A 25,583-nucleotide genomic window follows, 5' to 3' on the forward strand; every position below is an offset into this window, starting at 1 on the left:
TCATTGGAACTAGTTTTTCTACAAAAAAAATATCAATGGAGTTTTTTTCAAGGGATCAATAAAAGAAGACGTGTGGTGTCATCTGAAACTTTTTTAACTCACAAATTAAAATACTGCGAGCCTACTCCTGCGATGCATGATAGCACACACAGTGCAGTAATTGACGCATGCGCACTAAATCTCGTGCTCTGCAACAGGACATGTGAAAAGTCAGTTTACACTGGTCCTTCTGTGCGAAGTGATGCAGTGACCTGCAGATGCACTCAGACTGCTGAAAGCTGTATTAGTGTTTGAAGGGAAGTCCCCTATAATTACAGCATTATTAAACAGAGACAGAGGATAGATTCAAGGTGCCTTTGGGCCCTAATATAGTGATGCTGTAGGGTAGGGCTTGCTAAGAAGGGAGAAAATGAATATGTACACTGACGAAAAATTTAAAAGAGGGCCAAATAATGAGCTTATAGTGAGCTGTGCATTGGTGCAAAAGCTGCATGGAAACTTTGTTCTTAGTCTGGACATTTAAATTCAAGATATACACCTCTATTATGCACTCTCTCTGTTTTGCAGGCAACATAAAGTATTCTTCATTCAGCAGCAGTATTTCCCCCGTCATGAAGAGGCCTCTTCCTTTCCCGGGCTGGGTTAGAGTGGCAAGCTTGTTCCTGTGTTTGACCCAGACTGTCCTGTCCACGGTCCTCACCAACTCCACACGACTCGAGTCCATCCTGGACAAGTACAGCGACAAGGACGAGGAGTGGTGGAGGGCCAGGTCGAGAGGGAGGAGGGCCATCAGCGAGGGAGACATGCACCTCATCCTGAACCTGCACAACAAGCTGCGGGGTGAGGTCCACCCTCCTGCCTCCAACATGGAGTACATGGTGAGTGTTGAGGACACAGCTGGCTGTCCTGCAGGTAAATCACATTGGGTTACATCTTATCTTTCAGAAGTATTCTACCATGCATACATTCTGTTATTTAGATTATGAAGCAGTTCTAGTATTAGTAACCTGAAGTTACTAACAACACATCCTTACTGACTTGGTTTGGTTTTTGAGCACAGCTGTGTTGTACATCCTCACGTTAAAGCGGCTCTTGGATATTATTAATCTGTATAGGCTAATGTTAGAAGCTCTGTCTGTTACTACCTCCGACGGAACGTAACAGAGGCGTAATAATCCCACCTTGAACTGGCAGTGTAAAAGGAGCTAATATGTGCGCGAGGTGCAAACAATACACACCCACACAGCGCTGTTCCGCCATGCCAGCTCCACCGTTTACACAGACGCCATTTGGCCTCTGTTACACTTCTGTTACTACATCTGATGCCTGCTCAGAGGTGGAACGACCTACCTTCGCCCTACCATTCCACATCTGTGTGTTTGAAATAGAAGATGAAATGTAACAGGCGTAACAATCCCGCCTTAAACTGGCAGTGTAAAAGGGGCTTGCAGCTGCGTTTCTAACCCGAGGGACATCAGGAGGTCCTCACAGCGTTTCCACCACACAGACCAGGGTGTGAGATAAGTCTTATAATGAGTTTTTACCACCAAAAGATGCCCACTAGGGTGTAGTACTCCCTGAAAATACAGGGACTTAAGGGGTTGGATTTCCCTAATCATCATGTGTCTTTGGACCTCTGTGGAAGGCAGACAAGAACGGGTTGGAGGAACCCTTTAATCCCTTGAAAAGTAGCTCCTATAGGACTTAAAGTCTTGAGGTCTTTTGGTAGAAACGGGGCTTAAGTCAAGAACCATGTCTTCCATAGTTTCAGTAGGCTTTGTGCAGATTAACATCCGATTATAAAACAATACTGAAAACATTACAGCAAGCCAGCAGTTATCCGGGTTTTTTAAAATTCATGGAGCTAACGTTAGCTACCTAGCTGCCTAATCCGCCAGCGACAATTTTCAATACAGGTGAAACAATCCATAATCTTAGTAAATGTTAGAACTGCTGTTAGAATACAACAGATGGTTCTGTGAATCAAGGACATTTGACACTACATCAGTTTGGAACTTTCTGACTCTGCCAGAGCAGCTCTGTCAGCTAAAGACAGCACAGTTCTCAGGGTAAGACAGACGGAACAAGATCTGCAAACCAAAGCCCCCATCTGGCTAACTCTACCTTCTGCCTCCTGCATTCCCGCCCTCGCTGACCCTGGCTCATGTCCAGCTTTCACCCCCGCAGTGTTGTCCTCCACTCCACCTCAACCCTCCTGCCCTCCCTCCCTCCCTTCCTGCTCTGCGTCTCCTTACTCTATCACTCTATTTCTCCTCCTGCCTTGCTCTTTTACTCTCTTCATCTTTAGCCCCACAAGCTCCTCCTTCACCCTTTCACTCAGTCCTGTTGCCTCCTTTCTCCCCATCCATCCCAGCTCACTCAAACCCTGGCCAGGACTGGTGTTATCCTTTATTTGATCCTCCACACATCTCATTTTGGGTGCCATAGCAGTGAATCTATTTGAAACGTGTCAGGCCTGGCTGTTTGAAGTGTGGAGCATGGTGGTGTAAATGCATGTTATGCACACTAATCCAGTGTTTCTTTAGCAAGGGATACTATTACTGATGATAATGATGTGGTAAGGCCGGGACTAAGTATTTGGTTTTCAGATTGCAGGATTTGGAGGCCAGATGGGCTACACTTCATTGCAGCTTTGACTCCTTCATTTCATAGAAAGGAAATTCAACAAAGGTCTTAAAAGCACTGTTACATTTTAAAATCTAAAGCATGCACCTATTGTGCAGAAGATTCTCCCGAAACACCAATATTCCCATAATGTCAACCACTTTCATTGTAGGTTACAAGCATTATAAAGATGCATTTCACATACTCTTAATTCCAACAGCAAAGGAAAGAGCTGAAGAATCCACTGCTGTAAGACTGCACATTGTACACTGAGCTGTGCAGTAGAGGTGGTCCTGACAGATGGCTGGAAATGGGTCTGTATTTTGGGTACTTAATGCTTTTAGGAATGCAAAAGGAGTTGTTTCTGTGACCTTTCTCCAAAGGCTGGCGCGCAGTCCATCTTCCTCTCTGCCGGATAATTGAGGTTGAAGAATAACAAGAACTTAGAGAGAATAATGAGCTGGCAGAGATCATTAGTCAGCGCTGTAGATTTTTTTCAGTGCAATACTTTGTGCTGAACTGAAATTTCGTTTTAACCCATAAAGTAGTGACACGTGGGCATTGCAGTAGGTAGTACTGCCTATAGGAAGGGTTAAGGGTGCAGTATGCTTCGAGGTGTCGTCTGAACATGTTTTAAGGCAGATAAAGTTTAACAGAACCCTCTCCGTATTTGAAGCCGGAGTGCTTGTCCATGTGTTGATTTCAAAAAAGTTACAGAATTTACTTTTTAACATCCATCCATCCATTTTCTCCGCTTATTGGGGACTAGGTCGTGGTGGCAGCATGCTAACCAAGTTAGCCGAGATGTCCCTGCTCCCCAGAACTGTTTTTCAGCTCCTCCTGGAAGATCCTGAGACGTTCCCAGTCTACATTATACAATTATCTCTACAATGAGCTCTGGGTCAACCCTGGGTCTTCTCCTAGTCTTGGAATACCGCCAAAGGGTGGCACACAGGAGGCATCCTAATTAGATAAAGTTGTAGGGGCTATACTCTTTCGCCTCGCAGGATGTCTGAGCTCCTAACTCTCATCTCTAAAGATGGGCTGAGCGTCCCTTACTTTTCCCTCACTTGTGATCAAGACCAAGAGATACTTGAACTCCTTTTCTTAAGGCAGAAACCCACTCCCCACCTGGAGTGAGCAATCCACTGTTTACCAGCCGAGAAGCATGGCCTCAGACTTGGAGGTGCCAACTTGCACCCAAAACGCTTCACACTCAGCTGCAAACCGCACCAATGCCTGCTGGTGGTTACAGTCTGAAGAAGCCAGAAGAAACGCATCATCAGCAAAAAGCAGAGGTGATATACTGAGGTCCTAAAACCTTGACATCCTTGAGATCCTGTCACAAACAGAATCGAGACAATGACCCTGGCGTAGGCCAACGCCAACCGGGAACATGTTTGACTTTGCTGACACAAGTCTCATTTTTGATATCATTATTTTGGCCCTTTGCCTTTATTTGATAGGACAGCTGAAGACTCGCAGTAAATGTAGAGAGGAGAAAGTGGGGATGACATGCACCAACAAACCTGGGGCTAATATGATGAGAACTTTGCCACATGGGGCTCTTGTTCTACCAACTGAGCTAAACCGGCGCACTAGACAAATCTCACTTTGGTAATACACTGACTGGATGGCTCCTAGCAATGGCCCTGGTATCCCATGTACCCACAGTGCCGTCCATAGGGATTGTAGTCCCTCTCCAAGTCTACAAAACTCATGTAGACTGGATGACCAAACTCCCATGAGCCCATAAGTAACCCTGCAAGGGAAAATATCTCAGCCACTGATCTAAGGCCAGGGTGGAGTCTGCATTGTTTTCCCTGTATCTGGGGATTGACCGGAGCATGCTTTACAGCTACCTGGAATAAACTTTCCTTTCCAAGACCCGCAACAAGAGACAGCTTCAATCAGACTCAGATCCTCAGCTGAGAAAGACAAGGTCCGGTCCTGATCAGAACTCAGATAGGACGTCAGATATGGATATTGCCCCAGGTATGCCTTAATCATACTCATGTCTCAGGTGACTTCTAGTCAAACATGAACAAGGTAAATCTACTGTCTCCCTCAAAGTAGCTGAGACTCAGGTATATTATGATTACTTAACCATGATTATCCTCATGATGTTACAATCTGCTGTTCATTTTCACTGTCTGGTAAGCCCTCAACGGTGGATTTACCATAGATTGTATCTAACAAGTGGACGTTATCTCAAAAGTTAATCCAATGCGAGAGATCCTTAAACCTGCATTCTGTCTAATGGCAGCAGGGGGCGACTCCACTGGTTGCAAAAAGTAGTCTGATTGTATGAAACCAGAGGGGGAATGACTTTACTTGTCAGTTGATATATTACCTTATGAACATTTTCCTTATAAGTTTATGGTTACTAGTTTAAAATCTTTTTCAATAAAGTGTGATGTGCATTTTGTAAATTTAACAAAAGTAAAGTAGGGTATACTTGAGGGTGTGGCTACTTGTGATTGGCTGGTGACTATAGAGGTGAAGCAATGAATCCACTCTTTCTTTGAAAGCCCCCCTCTAGTGCAAATCAAGTGTGTAACCTTGTAAACATCTCCATGTGGTGTTCTTCATGTGCTACAAGAAATATCAGGGACAACATAAGCAGTCATCTCCATGGCTGGGCCTGTCTGCTTTCAAACTGCAGTGTACCAAGGACAGGCTGAACAACACGTTTTCAGATTGGCAGGTTTGAGACGTCACAAACTTAAGGAGCCAATCCTGTTAATGGACGGGGTGACGCAACGCATATCATTAGGTGTAACCTATAGAACCACTTCGGCGATGAGCGAGCCAGCTGTAACCGTCATCGTAATTTTTGCAAACTCACTACTGACTACTAACGTTAAGGTTACTACTACTAATTACTACATTTCAAGCTAGCTAAGCTTCAACAAGTTGCCACTAAACGACGGCAGAGACGTGTTTTGTTTTCGCGACAGAGGGGAAGGTTGTAAATTTGCATAGTGGGCAGGGACTATGCAGATTCTGGGATTTTTTATGAGGGAGAAGGAGGAGATGCCTTTGGAGGATTTTTATGAGGTAATTAAACATATTTTGCAATAAAAAAACATATCAGACACAATTTATTATTTCAAGCATGTCTTAAAGCATGACTGGAGCTGCTCTTTAAATATGGGCACTTTTAGCACCAAAAGTCCAAGTTGGTAAAGGCCAAAATGCTTTCTTAGTTCATAAGTCTTTGTTGGTCTTTATGGTAGCTTTAGCAACACATTCCCACCAATGCAGCCCCTGACATTACTCTAATGCAGTGCCATTCAGGCCTGAGTGCTGTTTGACTGTAGACAGCTGTTTTCTGTAGACTTATGCTCACAGAAAAATATTTTACCTAAAGTTAAATATATATAAAATCACCTAAATATGATTGATAAATATGATTCCACCTAACAAGAGCAATATAAGATTTTGATCATGGAAATATTTAGGATCACATGGCAACCATGCAGGAGGTTTGAGCAAAAAATCAGTGCAGTGTTTATTCCCGGCCACAGCTGGATCATGGCCAAAGAAGTAAAGAGTCAAAATATCACTTTCTCAGTCAGGCCTGAACAGTAAGCAGCACCACAGTGAGTGGGCAACAGTGGGCACAGTGTGTTAGCCTTACCAAACATATGGAACACATTATGGTGGTCAATCAGAGCAGTTACAACCCCACACTAAAGCATTATCCTATTAGTTTTGATGTGTGATAGCCGTAATGCAACCAAACAGAATGCCAACAGCAGAGCACACTGCGCCTATTCTTCTCCGTCCCCAACCAAGTCAACAGTAAATTAACTTTGACGCAACATTTGAATCGCTCAGTCCTCCACTCATGGTCTGTTTTTCTGCTTTGTATTAGAACCATGAGGTGTTTGAATTGTTTTCAGGTATTTTTACAGTAAGGTAGCACAGACACTCTCTGTTTTGGTCACTTTTATGTCAGCTTTTTCAGTCTCCGCTTGTTTTATTAGACCAAAACTTACTGGAAACAAGCTATGAAACAACCACATTTGGATAGTAGCACAAAGCTGCAAGTTGATGTGGTGGAGGTGCTACCTCTCTGTTTCCCTCCTCTCTCACGTATGTGTCTGTGTGTAAGAGAGTGAACGTGTGTGTTTAATAGGAGAGGCCTAGTTTTGACTATACTGTGTTAAATTTGCGAGGAGCATGCGTACAGCCACTGCGCTTTAAAGAGCAGGTTCATCTTTCAGGTTCACATTGCCTTGAGTGTGTGAGGTTACTTTCAGATTAGTTTCAGTGGAATTTATGGTTTAGCTCCCCTTGAAGAGGATGAAGAGATATCTAAAAAATGTAATGAGTAGCAATTAAAGCCGTAACTACAGTAAGTGGCCACTTAGCCCACTTCAATCATGAGGGTGATCCAGAGTGGAGTTACAGGTCTGCAAACATCTGTCGGCGGCTAAGCTGCTCTCGAAGAAAACTCACCTGGAGCTCAAGAGTAAGCTAATATTACTTAATGCTCCAGCTGCCAGCTTAAAAACATTAGCCACTCACCCTTGCTGACCTTCAGAGTTGACCCTCTAAGATCTATCCAGAGGCAAATGTCTTTTTAACCGAGATTTGTTGTGTTTTGTTTTTTTGTGTGTGCTCTTCCCAGGTGTGGGATTATGAGTTAGAGAGGAGCGCAGAGCACTGGGCACATAGCTGCAGATGGGAACATGGACCGAGCCACATGTTAACACAAATAGGCCAAAACCTTGGAGCACATTGGGGCAGGTGTGTATGTACAACGAAGTGGAGGGTGTCAGTCAAATTATGTTTTATACAATGATATCATTAGAAGAGTAAGAGCATTTTGTGTGTTACAATATATACCAAGCTTTTCCACAGCAGAGTGATAGCAACCCTAAACATATTTAACCTGTGCTCAGAGTGGATGTATTTTGTTGCTCTTTTGTTACCTTCCTTTATTGCTCCATGGTAACTTTGCCATTAACTTAGCCTTTGAGCCGTCTATATATTACTTTACTTACTACTATTACTATTATTTTTAATCGTTTTTTTTTTCTTCTTGGCGATATAATAAAAGGATACGGTATAACAGCTTTACAATTACTTTAGGGACCGGCCCCCGACCTTCCATGTCCAGGCCTGGTATGATGAGGTCAGGTACTACAGCTACCCCTACTCCCAGGAGTGTAATCCACACTGCCCATTCAGATGTTCTGGACCTGTTTGTACTCACTACACTCAGGTAATGGCTTATTTTCTATGTCTTTAAAGGTTTGTAACTCTTTTGTATAATTTAAGGCCTTTAAAACCCTACTTCTATATATAATGGAGCATAGCTAAAGAAGTGTTTTCACTGATTTGGCCTCCAATGAGAGCACGGATCCACAGGTGGTGTTGGACCATCTCACTAGTTTATCATTATTGCTTATTTTCTTTGGTTTGTGTATGTTCATTTTCAGTTAGTGTGGGCGACAAGCAATCGCATCGGCTGTGCCATCAATGTGTGTTACAACATGAACGTGTGGGGAATGATCTGGGCCAAAGCGGTCTATCTGGTCTGCAACTACTCTCCACCGTAAGTTTCCTCCTTGTTTTATAACATGTGACACATTTCCCTCACATAAAAGAAATCCTAACTAAAATCCTGAATGTATATATGGATGCTCTTACAGTGCTATTGCAGGCGAGAAAAATAGTAGTATAAAGCCTTTTGTGACCCCAGAGGTAGCTGTGTGATGTCTCAAGTGATGTCTCTAGAGTCAACTTGGAAAATTTAAATAAGTTCAGGGTGCAAAGTTAGAAAGACGTCAGCATACCAGACAAGCTGCTTCTGATGTCTGTTTGAGGCAAGCAGCTTTAAAATACGTTACATACACAACTTGATCTCTGAGTGAATATGTATTGTTGGTAAAGTTAGCACCAGAGCAAGAAGGTGATTAGGATGTCTACTCTCTCACTACTCACTCTTTGTTTCCCTTCACTCCCCTGCTCAAAGACAGCCCGGTTCTCGGCTCAATATCATTTTTGCGCTAGAACAACTTGCTAATCACGCGCTACAAAAAAATACTATGTTGTACTTCTTAGTTTCCTTTTAAAGTAACTTTGTAAAGTTTGTTGTTTATCTTGCTGCAGTGGATGTTTTTTATCATCTAGGTTGGGTGTGATTTATAATCATAGTGTGAGCAGCACTGGAACAGCATTGTTGAAATCAAAACGGTATAAAACTGGAGATGATGCGAATGGAGTACTCTTTTGAGATCATAAAATAATTTACCGACCATTGACAACAACAATGTCCCTGTAATTGTGTTCTTTTTCTAGGGGAAACTGGTGGGGTCATGCTCCATACAAATATGGAGCCCCCTGTTCTGCTTGTCCAGCGAGCTATGCTGGAGGCTGCAGGGACAATCTCTGCTACAAAGGTGCGTTACTGACAAAGTAGTGGTTTTCATACCTTTGTACCCATCCACAGATAGTCAGAGCTGTTAGTAGTGTAACAAACACATTGTGGATATTTCCACTGGTTATCCTGTCATGGTTTTTATGCCCAGTGTAGCATTTACAAATCTAAACTGCCATATTAATATTGAGTCATAAACCCAGTGTGTTTGAGACACAATGACAATCTGGCATTCATGTTTCCAGATGGGGGCGTTGACAGACGTCCAGCTCCTGAGATCGAGGAGACCAACTACATCGAGCCTGAACCAGAACCAGTGAGGGACAGGGAGCCCCAACCCCAGCCCCGGCCCCGGGCCCAGACACCAGACCCCTCCCCCAATGACAACCTGGATAGAAACCTGGTTGTCAGCACAGAGCAGATGTGTAAGGACTGCCCCTCAAATAATACATGTCTCTGAATGCTGTAACTTTAAGACTAAACTTTATGTCTATTATTCAAATGAGGTCGTGAAAAGCTCTTGTATGTTTGGGATTTTAGGCCAACAGGTGGAGTGTGAGACTAAGCTGAGAGATCAGTGCAAGGGGACCACCTGTAACAGGTAAATGATGAGGGAAATGGTGACACTGCAACCGTTGAATTTCAAATTATTCTAATTCTGGAAAATATTTGATAGCATCTGACAGCATGCTCAGGGTGGTACGCTCAAATAGTTTAATATTGTTGTACACCTGTGTTCCAAGTTGTCGTATAAATTTAGTGTAAGTAACAAATCATTATCATTTCAAGGCTTCTTGGTTGACTAAAAAGACAATGGATGGTAAAAAATCTGGAGGGAAATCTGTCCTTATTTCAAGTTAAAACAACTTATTTGATAATCATTGACTGTATGTATACAGAAGATGGATGACACTCCATCTGCTCTGATTGCACGAAATTGAAGTCAAAATACCCCAAGTGACGGGCGCTGCTATCTTGCGATGGTGATGTCATTTGGAGCCAGAGCTGCACAGTAGAGATCGGCAGGTGGAGCCACTGTAGCCACTTCCGCTAACCAAAACACACGCTTAACTTAACTGTGTTGGTCTGAAGCAGGCGTTCACAGATAGGTAAACTTCAATGACTGTAGTGATTGTTTTAGTTACGTCTCCTCTCGCCGTCCCTCCTCTACTCTTATCGGCTGCAGGAGTCGTATTTGTCAACAAAGCTGTCAGTCATCATTTTTACAGCATCAAATAACTAATTAAAACTAAACTTGTCAGAAAAATTAACACCTGGACGTAAATCAGCATGATAAGAACTAACTATAATGACAGAAACCATGTGTATTTTGATTTTATAGTTTGACTCATGTCCCATCTGTTAACAGCTTTATGACCTATACTGCAGCCAGTCAGCAGGGGGCGATAGAGAGGTTTTGGCATCACTTTTAGGGAGCTGTCATGTCCATCTGTCTATACAGTCTATGTTGATAACGCATTAGCTATGAACAGACAACAGCTAAGGTTAGCATTTAAAGGATAAGGCTACTATATATGTAAGCTAGGAGGTAGCTGAAAGGTAACATAATTATTTGGTAATGTTGCGTGATGCAACAGAATAGCAATAAACTCCAAGCAAACATAATGCTAAGTACTGAGTTAATGTTAATCCCTAGCTAATGTGAGCAAGGAAGAATGCTAGCATAACTTGTTTGCTAAAAGTAGCTAATGGGTTATCAAATGTGAATTAAATGTTGAAATATTGCGTGGTGTCCCTCTGGGTTTTTATTACTTACTGTCGATTCTGTTGCTCATTAAACAGTTTGTCAGATAACCTACATTAATGAATTAAAACTAGGAACGCAGTAGTACAGCTCAACACCCTGAGCATGACGTCAGAAGAAAAAGGCCACCGTGTGGAAATGGTGAATTATGTGCTCATACTAAAAGCACAGATTGACCTATTTACTGTTGTTCCTGTCCACAGATATGAGTGTCCACCTGGCTGCCTTGACAGCCCTGGAAAAGTAGTTGGGACCGGATATTATGACATGGTAAATTACCACCACCAACAGTTATATATTGTACTGTAAAGTGGACTGTGAATGAGCACCTATAATTGTCTGAATATAGTTTTAAAATGGACCTGAACCTTTGTTTCCATGGACATATAACATGTATGTGTTATGTCTTTTACTGCAGCAATCTAGTGTGTGTGGAGCGGCTTTACACTCGGGTGTTATTGACAATGATGGAGGGTGGCTGGATGTCACCAGACTGGGCAGAAAACAACAATTCACCAAGTCATACAAGAATGGGATTCAGTCACTTGGGTAAGGATCAGTCTCTGTATTAAGGTTTCATTTAAACAAAGTTTCATATGGCCTGGATGTTTATTAACGCCCTTTAATATAACTTTGCTGTCACCTCACAGGAAGAACAGGAGTGCCAATTCCTTCAAAATAGACACAGTACCAGGTAAATACGATATATGTCGCTTTAAGGATACAGATACAGTAAAATATTGTCTGTGTAGAGAAACACTGTTGGGTCATTTTGCTCTTCCATTTCTTCTCTCAGTCAAGGCAGTGTCATGTGATACCACCGTGGCTCTTTTCTGCCCCTTTAAGAAACCTGTACGACACTGTCCCAGGTAAGGTCACGCTTTGCATTCAGCCAAGCAGCCACAGTCATACTAAGTAATAAAGGTCAGCTGTTTGACCCTCCAAATTCAAAGTAGAAAAACTAGCCTAAATACAAAGTGGGCTAAGATACCCTTAGCTACCCTGCTAACCATTTAATTAGGGATGCACGATATTAGATTTTTTGCTGATATCCGATATGCTGATATTTAACCAACCCTTTTTGCCGATATCGATACCGAAATATTAGGCACATGTTTATGTCATTTTCAAGCCATAATCTGCAGATACCGATAATGTGCCGATAATATCGTACCTCCCTACATTTAATGTGAAGGCAAAATAGCATTTACAGAATTTGCCATGTGCATATTTGCAGTTATACTTGACATTATACTTCACACGCTTTACCATGTTATACTTTCCTTTTATTAACAATCCAACCATTGAGATTATTTTGACCTCCAGATATCTTGTCTTTTAAGACATCAAACACTACTGTTACTACTCCAGAGTGTGCACTGAAAATATCTTTGACCTAAAGTGAGCTTTGTTTTTTTTTTCAGGTTGTATTGTCCCAGGAACTGTTTACGTGACAGTCGAGTGCGAGTCATTGGGACTAAATACTACTCAGATGTGAGTTCTTGCATCCTTGTCATCGACCCTTACCGCCATTTGTGTAAAACAATAGATCTTTTTCAAAGATGACATTCTGACTTTATTATAGCACAGGTGTAATAACATTATTAAAGATGGATTGAGTACTTACTAATGAGTAATCAAACTATTTACTTGTTGGAATCTCGAAGATCTCAGTTTTGTTCTCTTTGGCGGCACCTGTGCCGGTAAACAGGAATTGCTGGAGCACACTTCCCAGATATCCAGACAGTGTCGCATGTGTGACGTCCACGGTTGGCTCCGGTTGTAACTCTTGATTTTACTTGCTGATGGTCGCTTTCCTTTTTAGACTGTTTGCCTTCATCTGAGCGTCCAATTTGTTTCTTTTTCTTTGGATTTTCACTTCTTGTTGAAGTTGTATCTGTAGTCATCGATCTTTTCTTTGTTTGTTCAGCCATAGTAGATTACTGTTTACTCACAACACTTGCAGAGACCGGAAAAGCAGCCGCTTAGCTCCGCCTACCCTCTCTGGCAGACCAACCACTGCTGGCTGATGGAAAACGCGTCACTAACTGAGCGCCGGACTTGAGATTTTCTTTGCAAAAGTCGCCACAGACACCCAGTCCATAATAATACTATATACTGCAAATGCAAAGGCTTTCATCAGTGGGCCATAGGCTCAATCACCATTGTGTTACCTCATTCAACGATAGATAGAGACTTAACATTTAACATTTATTTAAATGGAAATCTTCGAGATTATTACTTTAAAGATGTTAAACATAAATTAAATCCGGCCTAGATTAATGTTGTTAGTTACAGGTATGTTTTTTTCTTCTTCTTCTTTTCTTCTTGTTATGACACCTCTAAATATCTGCTGTGTAAAATCTTCTCGGCCCACATGGTCAGCGTAGATACAACAAATAATAATCAGAGCCAGTGAGCCAGTAAGCAGAACACCAGGGCCCTGAAACATGACGTGTAAACTTTAAATAGATTATTACCTGTGATTTTCAGCAACAACACTGCAAACTTGTGTGTTTTGATTTAACAAGTTAGTGCGCTGTTACATGTACTGTATAACATCCTGTTCTCAAAGGGGCATCTTTTTCTTTGTTTAAATTGTCACTTAAAGTTGCCGAACGATTTGAATTGCTCAATTATTTTTTTATTATTTCAAGATGGTGATACATTTAGGCCGGAGACAAAAAACTCTGTGCAGATTCTCTAGAAAACAGGACAGATTCAGCACAGAATTATACAGATGATTTCATGTAAAATCATGATAGCCTATGTTTCCTTACTTCTATTTCTTTTCCCCAGAAATCCAGCATCTGTCGAGCGGCCATTCACGCTGGAGTGATTCAGAACGAGTCAGGAGGATACCTCGATGTGATGCCTGCCGACAAAAGGAAGCAGTACATTGGCAGTCACCAGAACGGCATTACCTCAGAGAGGTAAGTACAGAGTACACACATAGCATTATAGTTTATTTATAAAGGAAGAACTAAAAACATACACTCGACTGATTTCATGAAATTCAGATATGATAACTGGCAAATATAAAGATTTTTGAGTTTAACCTTGCTGTGAGTAATTTCCTCCAAATACCTTGGTCGGTTTAATAAGAACATTTCAGTGTTTAAATAACCTGCTCTTCCTCTCCCAGCCTGCTGAATCCGACAGCTGGAAAAGCCTTCAGAGTGTTTGCAGTCATCTGAAAAACCACTCTCAAAGGACAGAGAGCCGTCAAACATGGCCACTTCTCATCCAGCAAACCCACTCATCATCATCTCACAACCTGTAATCACATTTACTGCTACAGTGAATAATTCAGCTTTCAGCCTCTGACACTAAAAGTGTATAATGACTTCACTCAAGCCTTCCCCTCTAAGTTTGGTCATGATTTAAAGAGAGTCTAATATTAGCAGGAATGTTTGGTGAATGATGCTCTTGGATGTAGTTTGCGTTACATCTTTGAGCTGACCGTAATAATAACTGTAGGCTGCCATGCATCGTTTACTGACATAAAATCATGACATCATTTTTTTTAATACTTTAAGTTGAGTATACGCCAACAGATTTACCACCGCCCCACCACTCCTCTATGCAGAACCAAACCAGACAGATGAATTAATAGGAGCAGCTGTCTGAAGGTCTTAAATCATTTCTTTATGGCTACGTTCAGGTTACGGTAAAAGACTAAGGGGGGAATTCACTAAAGGATTGCACGGCTTTTGCACCGGCTAAACCACATGGCACAAAAAGACTCTGCCTCATTCTCCAAGCACACGCAGAGGGTGCTGCAGAGCAAACCGTGTCTCTGTGCTCCGGTGCAGTTTGCACGTATTTAAATGAGTCATTATTTCAGCATTTGGGGAAAATGTGCCCCCTTTCTATGCAAATGAGCCTCGTGGCAAAAAGCACCTAATTCACAAGCACCAGCACTCACAGCACCGCGCAGTCAGAGTGAAAATACTACCGTCTGCAGAGAGCTGGTGGTAACTGCAGCACAGTATTATAAGGGCTGTCTTGCTCTGAGTTTCCAGTGATCATGACGACAATTCCACCTTTTGTGTGATCAAAAAATGTATTTTTCTGGAAAAACAATCTGTTTTTAATATTTTGTCATTATTATTTTAATCGGGAGATCAATCTCCCAGGGCTGTGCGAGGCTCAACCCCGGCACACTTTGTCCACACGTGTGGAGACGGTCTGGAGCTGTTATGCATGACAGGGATATTTTTATGGACGCACTGATGTTGTGCGCTCGTTTTAAAGCTGCATTACAGACAGTAAGACTACTAAACACCTGTCGAGTCTGGGCTTTACAATAAACTGTTAAAGAACTGCCCCCTCCTCTCCCTGTTCATCATCGATCTGTGCATGGAGTTGAGATCCGTCAGTGTGCGCTCAACTGATGCCTGAGAGCGCAGCACCGCGCAGCAGAGAGTGGAGGTGCAGACAGCTTCTCTCCACAATCAGACACAAAACAAGAGCAAACTGCACTAATCTGCTAAACCTGATGTGCATGTTTGCGCTTCAATATCATCAATGCAATCTGCTTTGTGAATGGGACCTTGAGACGGAGCAGATAGTGGGTGCAAATGATCCGCAATTTATGGAGCTATCAACAGCCATAATTCATTCTTAGTGAATTCCCCCCTTAGCTAGTTGTTTTGAAAGTGACCCATGTGAGTTTAAACTTTTGCATGTTGGACATAGACTTATTTATCTTTTACTTTTGCCTAAATTCCAAGAGAATTAATTATAAGGTAAATCAGGATATGCACGTTCAGAGACGTTTCGTTTGGGCTTCCATATCCTGTCCTTTTCATCGCAGTGGTAACATACATCATAGCAACAACGCAGGCAGTAAAAACTTGATTGTATATTTTTGTACATAATAATGTTGTAAATAATTTTGAAATATTTGCTACTGTTGCCTCTTTCATTAACACGTGCCAGTCAAGCAAGCAATGAGCAGTAGACGCTAAAACAGATTCTGCATGCTAAAATATTTATCACTCAAGCTTTTATTTTTATAAAGGACAAATTCAGTGTATTCATGTGTTTGTAAATAATGTGTAACATATTGTTTTATTTTATGCTGCATTTCCAAGCTTTTGTTAACAGATTTATATAAATGGACCCTGGCTGGCCAGGAACGTGCATGGCAGAATCACAATAAAAATACTTGGAGATAAAAGTATTAATGCTTCGTTGTGTGTCTTTTATTTGATTAAAGCATCAGTGTTATAAAATCACTATGTTCTCCTGCTTTCGATTGATGTTGAGAAAATACCTCAACTACAGGCTGGACTCTGCTCCTCAGTTTACATTGCATTATATTACACGTGTATAGCTGCAGACATATGGTTTAGTGGTCACACTACTTTCAATATCAGCACTGAGCGGGTCCAGATAGCCCGAGGAATCTGGGCTTTAACACTTCAACAACATCTCAAATTCAGCTGTGGATCAAACTTTCAAGTGAAAAGTCTTTCTAGAAAGCTGTGCGTGTTTCCAGGAACTGAGGGGAACACAGAGGAAGAGAAGCTGCTTGTTTCAGGTCCAGGGAGGAAATCTTATCTGCCTGTCGGCCGGCAGGTTTTCAGTTAACGGCAAAAAAAGGTACCAGTTAAGTCAGCTTTCCATCTAAATTAAACACATCGTTTTATTCACATCCTGTCAATCCCGCATATGATTCTTTTTTTTGAAAACCTAAAACGACAACACTCAATTGTGGAGTGCTGATTTTGGATTCAATTGAATTCACAAAACTTTGCATTCAGAAATGTCAAAAACCTAAAGAGCATTAAAGAAAATAACCAGCCTGACCTACACCATGTCGAAGGTTTCATTTCCCATTTTTCATCTTATTTTGGATCAATCAACATGCTATTTTTCCGTCTTGTACTCAGTGAAAAGAGTTATCTGATGTGAAAGTGCTCAGGCCCGCTTGCTGTGCCAGCAGCCGGACAGACAAAGACCATCTTTGTGCTTACTTGATCATAATCTCTCAATTTCCCAGGATGCATTTCCTTTCCCCCGTCAGGACGGGCTCAGATGTGGTCAGGCTCTAGCCAAAACGTCCCCATCAGTCACCACTGAACAGAGGAGTGCACAACATTTAGACACACGCACATACAGATAAGACAGACATGAAAAAAATGATAACACCACTGCTACTCAGTAGCTATTGATATTTTATCTGTTATGTTGTCATTAAAACAAAATTTTGATCATAATCGAGGCTAAAAAATACAATAGCCATTACTGAGAATTGGGTTTATACATGGTAGAACATTTTCTGACACAGCATCTCGACCAGAGGACAGTCAAATATCAACAAAGAAACTGAAAAAGGTCCAAATAGCATAAACTGTTCAGCGTAACCCTCAAATGATTTGGCTCTGAAGTGGACGCGAGCCTTTTCCCTGAATGTATAAAAAACTATGCACAAGATTAAACACGCTAACGGTTTGGGCCAGGTCTCCAGGAGAAAAAAGGCAAGCATCGCAGTGCTGTCAAAATTCACAGACCCCTGTTGCAGGGGCGGCCATTGGCACAGGACCCCTGTGAACTGCTCCGTTCAGCCAACCAGCCTGTCAGTCAGAAAACAGTCAGTCAGCCACCGTGCCAGTCATTTAGAGGCTTATCCAAGCATTTAGAGCAGGAAGGCAACATCTCACCAGCATGGCATTTAGTTTGTATGTCAGACTGGAAGTCTGTCAGAGATCAGGCTGCTAGTTTGGTCTGACAAACAGCCACTAACGTAGCCAAGCAGTCCATTACAGCAGAACAGCGTGACTCAATCAGGATACTGATTTTATACGTAAAGGCTTAAGTTGTCATTCTGGGAAATATGCCATGCCAACCTGTTGATTTTTGCAGAGAAATGTGGGCAAGAATATTGATACCACTCTCATGTCTGTATGTTTATTATATGGCTGGGAAAGCTAGCCTAGCGTAGCATTGAGAATAAAATTAAAAGAGCTAGCCTGGTCCTGTTCATAGAGAGTCTGCCATCAGCCTAAGAAGTAGTCCAGCACACAACCCACAGAAACCTACAACCTGTTGATTTTAGTTCTTCCATTTTTGTACTGATAAACAAAAAATCAGTTCCCCCCAGCTTTCACTCTAGCCGAGCCGTAGATTTATGTGGTATCAATCTTCTCAGCTCAATCATGGCAGCTAAGAGAACAAGCATATTTCCCAAATGTTGTAATGAAGTATTCCTTTAAGCTTCCTCTAGTTCACAAATACTTTTTTCCCCCAATTTCTTTTCATGCACACATCCGCAACCAACAGTTCTGCGTCCCACTTTTGGGTCCCGACCCATCAGTTGAGAACCAGGGGCCGGATTCACAAACATATTCTAAAGAATGTTCTTACGTGCAATTCACTATTATTTTCTTAAGAACAGTCTTATTTCGTATGAACTTCTATAATTTCTTACTCACGAACTTATTAGATAACATAAGCTTTCTATGTAAATTAGGCGTGTCATTATTAACTATAAAGGACCGAAATGTTATTTTAATTCATTAAAATAAACATGGTTGTCATCAATATATTACAAATTATAACAATTAAAATAATAATCATAACAATATTTATCTGTCCGTTGATTCATAATAGAAAACAAACAACTTAATGATTTAATTAAATAGATACCTTCAAGTACAGGAAAACATTCAAACATTAGTTATTAGCTTTGGTTAAAGGCCCTTTAAATGTTAACTGTCTGAAAATTTGCTAGCTTAACTTGAGTAGATATGAGATCAAAAACAACAGTGACATGCTAACATTCTAAATAAATGTTTACCTACATGTTAGCTATTGTAATTGAACCTTGTACAACTGAAATTCAATTGATTGATTGTCTAAAATATATTTAAATGAATGAATGTAAAGGCTGACCTTTTCACTGTCACAATTTCAAGACATATGTAGGGTCATCTTAAAGTTGTGAAGAAACTTAAGAAGAAATTTAAGAACTTTGCTTTCAAGAATCTCATGTGTTCTCAAGTTTTCTTATGAAGCAACATGAGAAGAAAGTTAGGCATCCCCACTCTCTCTTCCCCCATTTCTGCCACTATCCACTGTCCTCTCTCTAAAAATAAAAAAGGCATAGAAAGCCAAAAAAAGAATCATAAAAAAAAAGAATTACCGCTCCTACAACAGTGGAAGCAGTGGTACTTTCGTTATCATCTTGTGTCTTGGTATTCAAAGGGGCCTGAGTAAACTGCTAAGAATTCAGGGTGCCCTGACAAGAAAGGAAGTTTGACCCCTTGACCTTGATGTGTTGAACTGAGTTTGAGGGAGTACTCAGCAAGCCCCTGCATACATTCAAAGCTTCAGTAACTCTGCACCAGGGCCGAAGCTCTTAAAACCCTCAAACCAAACTAAACTGAGTCACACTACTTTGGTTCTATATTTTGCTCTCTTAGTCGTAACTGTCATCTCATGATTCTTATAAATAATGCTAGTTACAGGCCTCGCACACTTAATCCATAATATTTAGCAGTAAAGGAAAGCATGAGTCTTTTCATAGCAAATGAATAAATAGTCCTGGCTGGTGTTTGTGTAAGTCTAACAACACGCTCCTGTGTTTCCACATTTAGACATGAAACCTTTTTGATTGTGAGTCTTGGTCAGAAAATACAGAAACGTCAAGTGGACGTAGCAATTATGAGGGTTTTTGAGATATGTTTGAAATTTGGACACAGCTGGCCATGCCTGAGACACACCGGTGTGCGTGCTATATATGTGTGTGTGTGTGTTTATGTAAGAACACACCTCTTTGGATGAGTGTGTAGTTCTCTTGAGTGTAAAAGTGAGACACTTTCTAAATATGACTCGTGCAATCACTCTCATGCTTTATAGCTGCTCCTCAGGCGGTTAACTCCTGGGCGGACACACACTGTGCATGTGGGCTAACAATCACTGTGGACAGTATGAGAAGTAACGGTGTGTGTGTGTGTTTGAGTGTGTGGTTGGACTTCCTCCTCTCAGCCCTCCACCACTCATAGATTTAGACGCTGTTATTATTTTAACATAGTTAGCAGCTGTGTTCTGGTGGCGAAACATGGTAATCATCTCCACTTTGCTGCCTTTCTGTGTGTTGAGGTGTATTTATAACGTCGTGTTTGACTCTACTTTCTCATGACACATCACTGGAAGCTTCTCAAACATCAAATTTGGTTCTCCTTTGTGTCCGCCATGATTTGCCATGAATGATTTTGTACAACTGATTCTGTCATAGTGACTGGCTCTTTAAGGGAAATAACATATTTATTATACTCATTTAAAACATAAAAATATCATCAAACTGTTAAATTCGCCTAAAACGCCTAGAAAAAGCATATAGTTTCCAGGAAATCCGCGACACTAATGGTCTATCATGTCTTTTTTTTGTTGTTAAAGAAGCTGACATAAAGAAAATAAAATATAAATAATAAAATGTTACCCTTTGCCAGTTTTACCCCCCCCTCAAAATCATAAATCATTTTGCAGTTTGTATGCTTTTTGAGGATGATAAAGCTTCACTAGAGTTACAAACCTTCTTCCCGCCCAATACACACACACTCTGTCTCTCTCTTGCACACACACACACTGATCCCAAACTCAAATTACGGGCTTGGCCGCTCTCCCTCTCCTCCTGTTTTGTTGGTATGCCGCATGCAGACCTCCAGTGCCAGCAGAGTGTGGCAGAGGGTCACTGTTTCCCACAGTCCTACAAGATTCACAGACTTTCTTCTTACCTCCTGATCCTCTGCTGTTGGTCCCCACTGCCATAAAATCCCCGTCAAAATTTTCCGCTTGTACCAAAAATAGTTGTCTGACTCTGGCCACGCTCGCCTGGTGCCCTTCTGTCGCTTATGGCAGGCTGAGTACACACACACACACACACCGACAACAAGACTATTTTCATCTTAATGACATTCATTAATTTGTTGATTTTTCACAATGAAGAAAGAATGGCTAGACTGTATACATATGTGTGTGTGTGTGTGTGTATGAAGATTAAGGGTTATAGAAACTGTGAGAGAAGATGAAATAAATGAAAATACTGCTGGGTGTTCTGGGCATCGCTGAATGTAGAGTGGGGATGTCCCTAAAAAAAGATGAGGGACGGGGACAAGGTAGGCACTGTATATGATCTTCAATGCTACTATACAGTATACTGCTTGGCCACGATACCCAATTTTATATTTAATGAAAAGCTAAAACTGTAAAATAATATGGTTAAAGGATTAGACGCCCACACTGGTGTCCTTAAAGCACTGTTCACAAATATCACACTGTACAAATAAAGCGGTGGTTTCAGAGAAATAAGCAAAATGACCCCAACCTGTCAACGCCGAATTACGTGGGTTTGATGGCAAGTTATGTGCTTAAATCAAGGAAACATATCCAATGGGAATCCAATTAGGATAATTTCTCATGGTGGACACATGAATCTATTACAATGTCAGTTGACGTAGTTTAAAGTTAAATAAGGTCCATACAGGGTTGTGGTTTGGGGCCATGTATGAGTCAAATAAACGCAGGACTTTCATCCAGGAGACAGCGGTCAACATTGGCTTGTTTACCTTTCATCAAGTATGTTACGTAACGTAACATACATAACTTAATCTATACTTAATTTAACCCCAACCACAATATTTTATATAGTTTTGGTGACTGCGACTGTTTAACATGACCAATTTGTTAGTTTTTTTTTCTTCTCCTGCCTACATTTTCCATTTTAATTGTATTTGCTGGCTGGTAATTGTAATTGGTTTGTAGAATAAGACACCATGGAACTACGAATACAAAGATAGAAAACAATTTTCAGTTCGTAAATTCATTCCCTCATTAACAAACAGCTTAAATGACTTGCACTGTAAATTAGCTAGCTTAATACAGACGATAGCAAAAGGCTAATTAACGTCAACACTTTTGCCTGCTTGTAACCGTTAGCGGGGGTAACTTGGGTCTTCTTACTTGCTTAGACACAGTTCTTGTCGTCTGATTTGATTTTAAACTTAGCATGCACTCTTACTTTGTAGTGAAATGAAAGGGGAACTGCTTAACACAACCATACCAACAAGCACTTTTCATCTCCGCCTGTGCGCTGTACATTCCTGCATCAAGTTAGCGGGCATTACTTCCGGTTTCCGGTTTCAAAATAAAAGCTCAAATAAAGCACAAATTTGCAAACGATCCTGACAGGGATGGCTGCTCTTACAATGATATTTGTATGTAAAGGTTCTCAATTATTTGTCTTGGGCTACTTTTGAAGTGTTGCTGTGGGTGGACATTTTTGTCCGCTGGTTGGGTAGACCTGTTTTGTATTCAAATTACATGAATAATAGACTCTATAAATAGAAATCCTTTATTTTTAGTATTTAGGTGCAATACAGGTGTAGCAGTCTCCTGCTAAAGGAGCTGCTTAAGGCCCCCACAGTCTCATGCAGGGGGTGAGAGGAGTTGTCCATGATGGATGTCAGATAACATCCTCCTCTCACCCACCAGTATAACCCTCTGAGTTTAATCTGTGTATTTTATAATGCACTAGGCAATGATAGCACATGGTTGGACTTTAGCAGTGTATATGGTTTGGCAGGGGTATATTTTGATTTCTAGTATTGGGCTTGTTTTATTGGCCGTTAGGCTGGTTTTGTCACTCAGACCTGGCAACCCTGTTCAAAGGTTTAATGGAACTGAAGAGGTCTTTCGGATGAGAGGGGAAACATCTTCAAAAACTTCATCCAGGTCCAGCTGACTTTTGGATTAAAGCTGTGTATAAGATTTGCACAGCCCCTCCTTGCTGTCTACTCTCTATTTTAATCTTTCATAAAGAAATCAACATTTATCTTTGACTTTTTTCATTTCTTTAATCAAAATTTTACCTTACAACATTTGCACATGAATTAAAGTATGCTATGTGTCAGCTAGATGTCAGTCAAGACTAACCGGTAGCCATTTAGCAAACTGCTAGCTTATCAATAGTTACCACCAAATAAGAAAACATCAAGCAGCTCAAATATAATGTAACTTAACTTGATGAATCATCAAGCAGCCTTTGCTACAAGTTATATGCTTATACTTGTATGCCCTCTCTCAGGATATACAAAAGATATTTCACTTAAAAAAAAAAAAGTAGACTAAAGCTTGGCTAATGTGAATGGTGAATGAAAACAGATAGCCAGTGAAGCTGGATAATGTGGGAGTTTCCCCCAATTTTACTGTTGTTTTGAAATGGGAAATGAAAAGTGTATAAAGCTAATGTTCCATAAAATATAGCTCAAAACTTGTGACATTAATTTAATGTTTCAACAAAGACAAAGTAAGCTCCTTCACTATCTGTATATCCTGCTATTTTAGACTTTTTCAGTAGCTACTAGAGCACTTGAATACTCATAAAGAACCCTTAGAGTCATTTAAATCCATCATAAGGAAGTCTTTTTTATTATGTTGTGTATCTAGAAGTTATATTTTCATAATAGCGTACTGAAGCACATTGACTGAGTGAATAAAAAGAGCACCATAGCCCTGATAAACTGAGTCTATTCGCTATGATATTGAGTTTTGCGGTTCGACAGCACACTGCAGGCATATAAGATTTATCCCCTGTGTGATGACACAAGAGGTCATCCAAACCCTCCAGTTTGTTTGTACAGCTACCTGGTTTTGGAGAGGGGGAGTCAGTAAACAGGTAAAAATGCTACAAATAGAATCCAGCCACTTAAGAATATAGTCTTGAGGGAGGGCAGCCTGTTCCCGGGTCTGCGTCAGCACTGACCTTTTTGCTGTTTGCTAAAGGGATTTGATTTCACCCCGAACTCTCTCGCTTTTCCCTTTTTTTCAACATTCACACTTAAGCCATCTGAGCGGTATAAAATGGCAGTTTTGTCCATGAAGGAGGGGGTTCAGTCACGGGCCAAGTGATAGCACACCAACGATAAGCTGCAGAGAAATGCTCTAAATTTCTAAGGAAAGTTGTTGGTTTTGCATCCTGCCGAACACCTCATTTAGCAAGCATGCATACTTGTACATATGAATTCCCACATGCATTTCATAGAGAAGTCAGAGGTCAGAACCAGAACAAAACATTGATTGAGTGACTTGCTGATGTGCAGTGCAGCAGTGCAGATACTTGTTTAAAGTCCTAAATCAACTGAAGTATGAATCTCTGCTTATTACCGCCCCCTGCTATGAAACATTACTAAAACATATTTACACTCATCCCCCCACGGGTTGCTTACAAACTATAAATATCCTCACCAGTGAGTTGGTCATTGACCTCAAATTCTCTCACTTCACTACTATTCATTGTCAACTCAAATATAGGCCCCTCATGAACCTACAGCACCCTCTGCTGGCGTGATATGGATAGTCCTGTCCCTTGATCCTGTCAGTGTGTGATAAAGAAGAATGATTTATTTCCTTAGAAACGTGAAGAGCTGATTGATATTAAGAATAGAAACAACATGAGACCCTTACTTAGCCACAAAAGTTAAGGTCAGAAGGTCAACAAGGATGAATACTTAATGCAGACTGAAATATTCCCGAAGCTCTGTCCTTTTGAGCCTTTTACATTCAACTGGTAAGAAAAATAGAAGGAAACAACCATAAATATAGCTCAATTATTCACCACCTTCTGAAGAAAGCTGAACAAGCAGCCGCTTTATCTCCTGGTGAGCAGTTTGGCATCTGTGCCTGGGAGATTATCTGATGTCAGGCCAGCTGTAGTCAGGGTGTCTGCAGGTTAAACATGAGCTATGTTTGCTTGTGCTACCTTTAGTTCTGCGTATTAATGCCTACATTTCATGGCACACTATATTTCATATTAACCATTACATAGTTCAGCATTAGAATTGAAACAAATTCATTGCATGCCCCATAAAATGATTGGGTTTTTTTCAGATATGTTTCATAATCGAAAACCACAAAATCGAGAGTATATTCTGCAGCATTTACGGGACGGTTTGACAATTTTTCCAAACTAAGCTACTGTCGAAAAAAAAAAAAAAAAGATAAGGAATATAATATAAATATAGCTATAAATTCTGTTAAGCTCAAGGACATACATATGTCTGTTAAATATAAGAAAAGCTATGGTGAGATAAGGCAAGGTGGCTAAGCTAAGCTAAACAAAGCTACGATAAGTTAGCCTAGCTGGGAAGATAAGGAGGTTAGCCTTCCAGAACAAAACACATTTGTTAATGTAGTCATTGTTTTGGAAAAATGTCACAAATGGAATGATATCACAGCCATTGATTAAATAACATAATTATGAAAAATGATTAATAAAGACAACCATGAACAATAACATATAGCCTAGCTTGAGGCTAATCATATCCTCCAGCAGAGCAACCTAGCATTGCCTGATGTGAAAGAGAAATGCGATCATGATATGTAAATTATTCTGTGAGTTTAGCTAAACTTTCTAAAACTAAGCTGAGCTAATATCAGAGCTTAGCTATGATGTTAGCTAAACTAAGCTAACTTTAGTAAAGCTATGGCCAATGTTCTGCTAAGCTCAAAGACATACTTCATGTATGTTTAATCTAAGGAAAGCTAAAGTGGAGGTAAGGCAGAGTGGCCAAAGCTAAGCTAAGCAAAGCTAGGTGGATACGTTAGGCTATATTTAGAGATTAATTTTTTAATGTGGCCTCTTTAAAAAGTTCACAGTACATCAAGATAAATGTCCAGTCTCTTGCATAAGAGCCAATAAAAAGATCTTTCCCACAAGCTCAAAATAAAACATGTTTACTTGTGTCCATTGTTATTCAAAACTATGTCCTTTTCCTTTTCCATTGTGATCTT

General features: G+C 40.7%; 1 protein-coding gene across 1 annotated transcript; it reads left to right on the forward strand.

Annotated features, from left to right (window-relative positions):
* Nucleotides 1–611: 611 nt before the first annotated feature.
* crispld1b (cysteine-rich secretory protein LCCL domain containing 1b) lies at nucleotides 612–14,132 on the forward strand. Its single transcript, XM_069685111.1, has 14 exons — nucleotides 612–878; nucleotides 7,265–7,383; nucleotides 7,729–7,861; nucleotides 8,079–8,194; nucleotides 8,941–9,041; nucleotides 9,265–9,444; nucleotides 9,560–9,620; nucleotides 10,988–11,054; nucleotides 11,203–11,333; nucleotides 11,435–11,478; nucleotides 11,581–11,653; nucleotides 12,209–12,278; nucleotides 13,584–13,717; nucleotides 13,930–14,132. Exons 1-14 carry the CDS (start codon nucleotides 612–614, stop codon nucleotides 13,979–13,981), a joined length of 1,548 nt encoding a protein of 515 aa, XP_069541212.1. The 3' UTR covers nucleotides 13,982–14,132.
* Nucleotides 14,133–25,583: the final 11,451 nt, after the last annotated feature.

The sequence above is a fragment of the Semicossyphus pulcher genome, unplaced genomic scaffold, assembly GCF_022749685.1.
Source record: "Semicossyphus pulcher isolate SPU_LCO1_2020_fin unplaced genomic scaffold, fSemPul1.0.p SCAF_7, whole genome shotgun sequence".
Taxonomy (NCBI): Eukaryota; Metazoa; Chordata; class Actinopteri; order Labriformes; family Labridae; genus Semicossyphus; species Semicossyphus pulcher.

Excerpts from the sequence above, each read along its gene's own strand:
- crispld1b (XM_069685111.1), top strand. The coding sequence starts at position 612 with ATGAAGAGGCCTCTTCCTTTCCCGGGCTGGGTTAGAGTGGCAAGCTTG. Across the intron at positions 7,384-7,728 it reads CTTGGAGCACATTGGGGCAG|GGACCGGCCCCCGACCTTCC; the intron begins GTGTGTATGTAC and ends CAATTACTTTAG. Across the intron at positions 7,862-8,078 it reads TTTGTACTCACTACACTCAG|TTAGTGTGGGCGACAAGCAA; the intron begins GTAATGGCTTAT and ends GTTCATTTTCAG.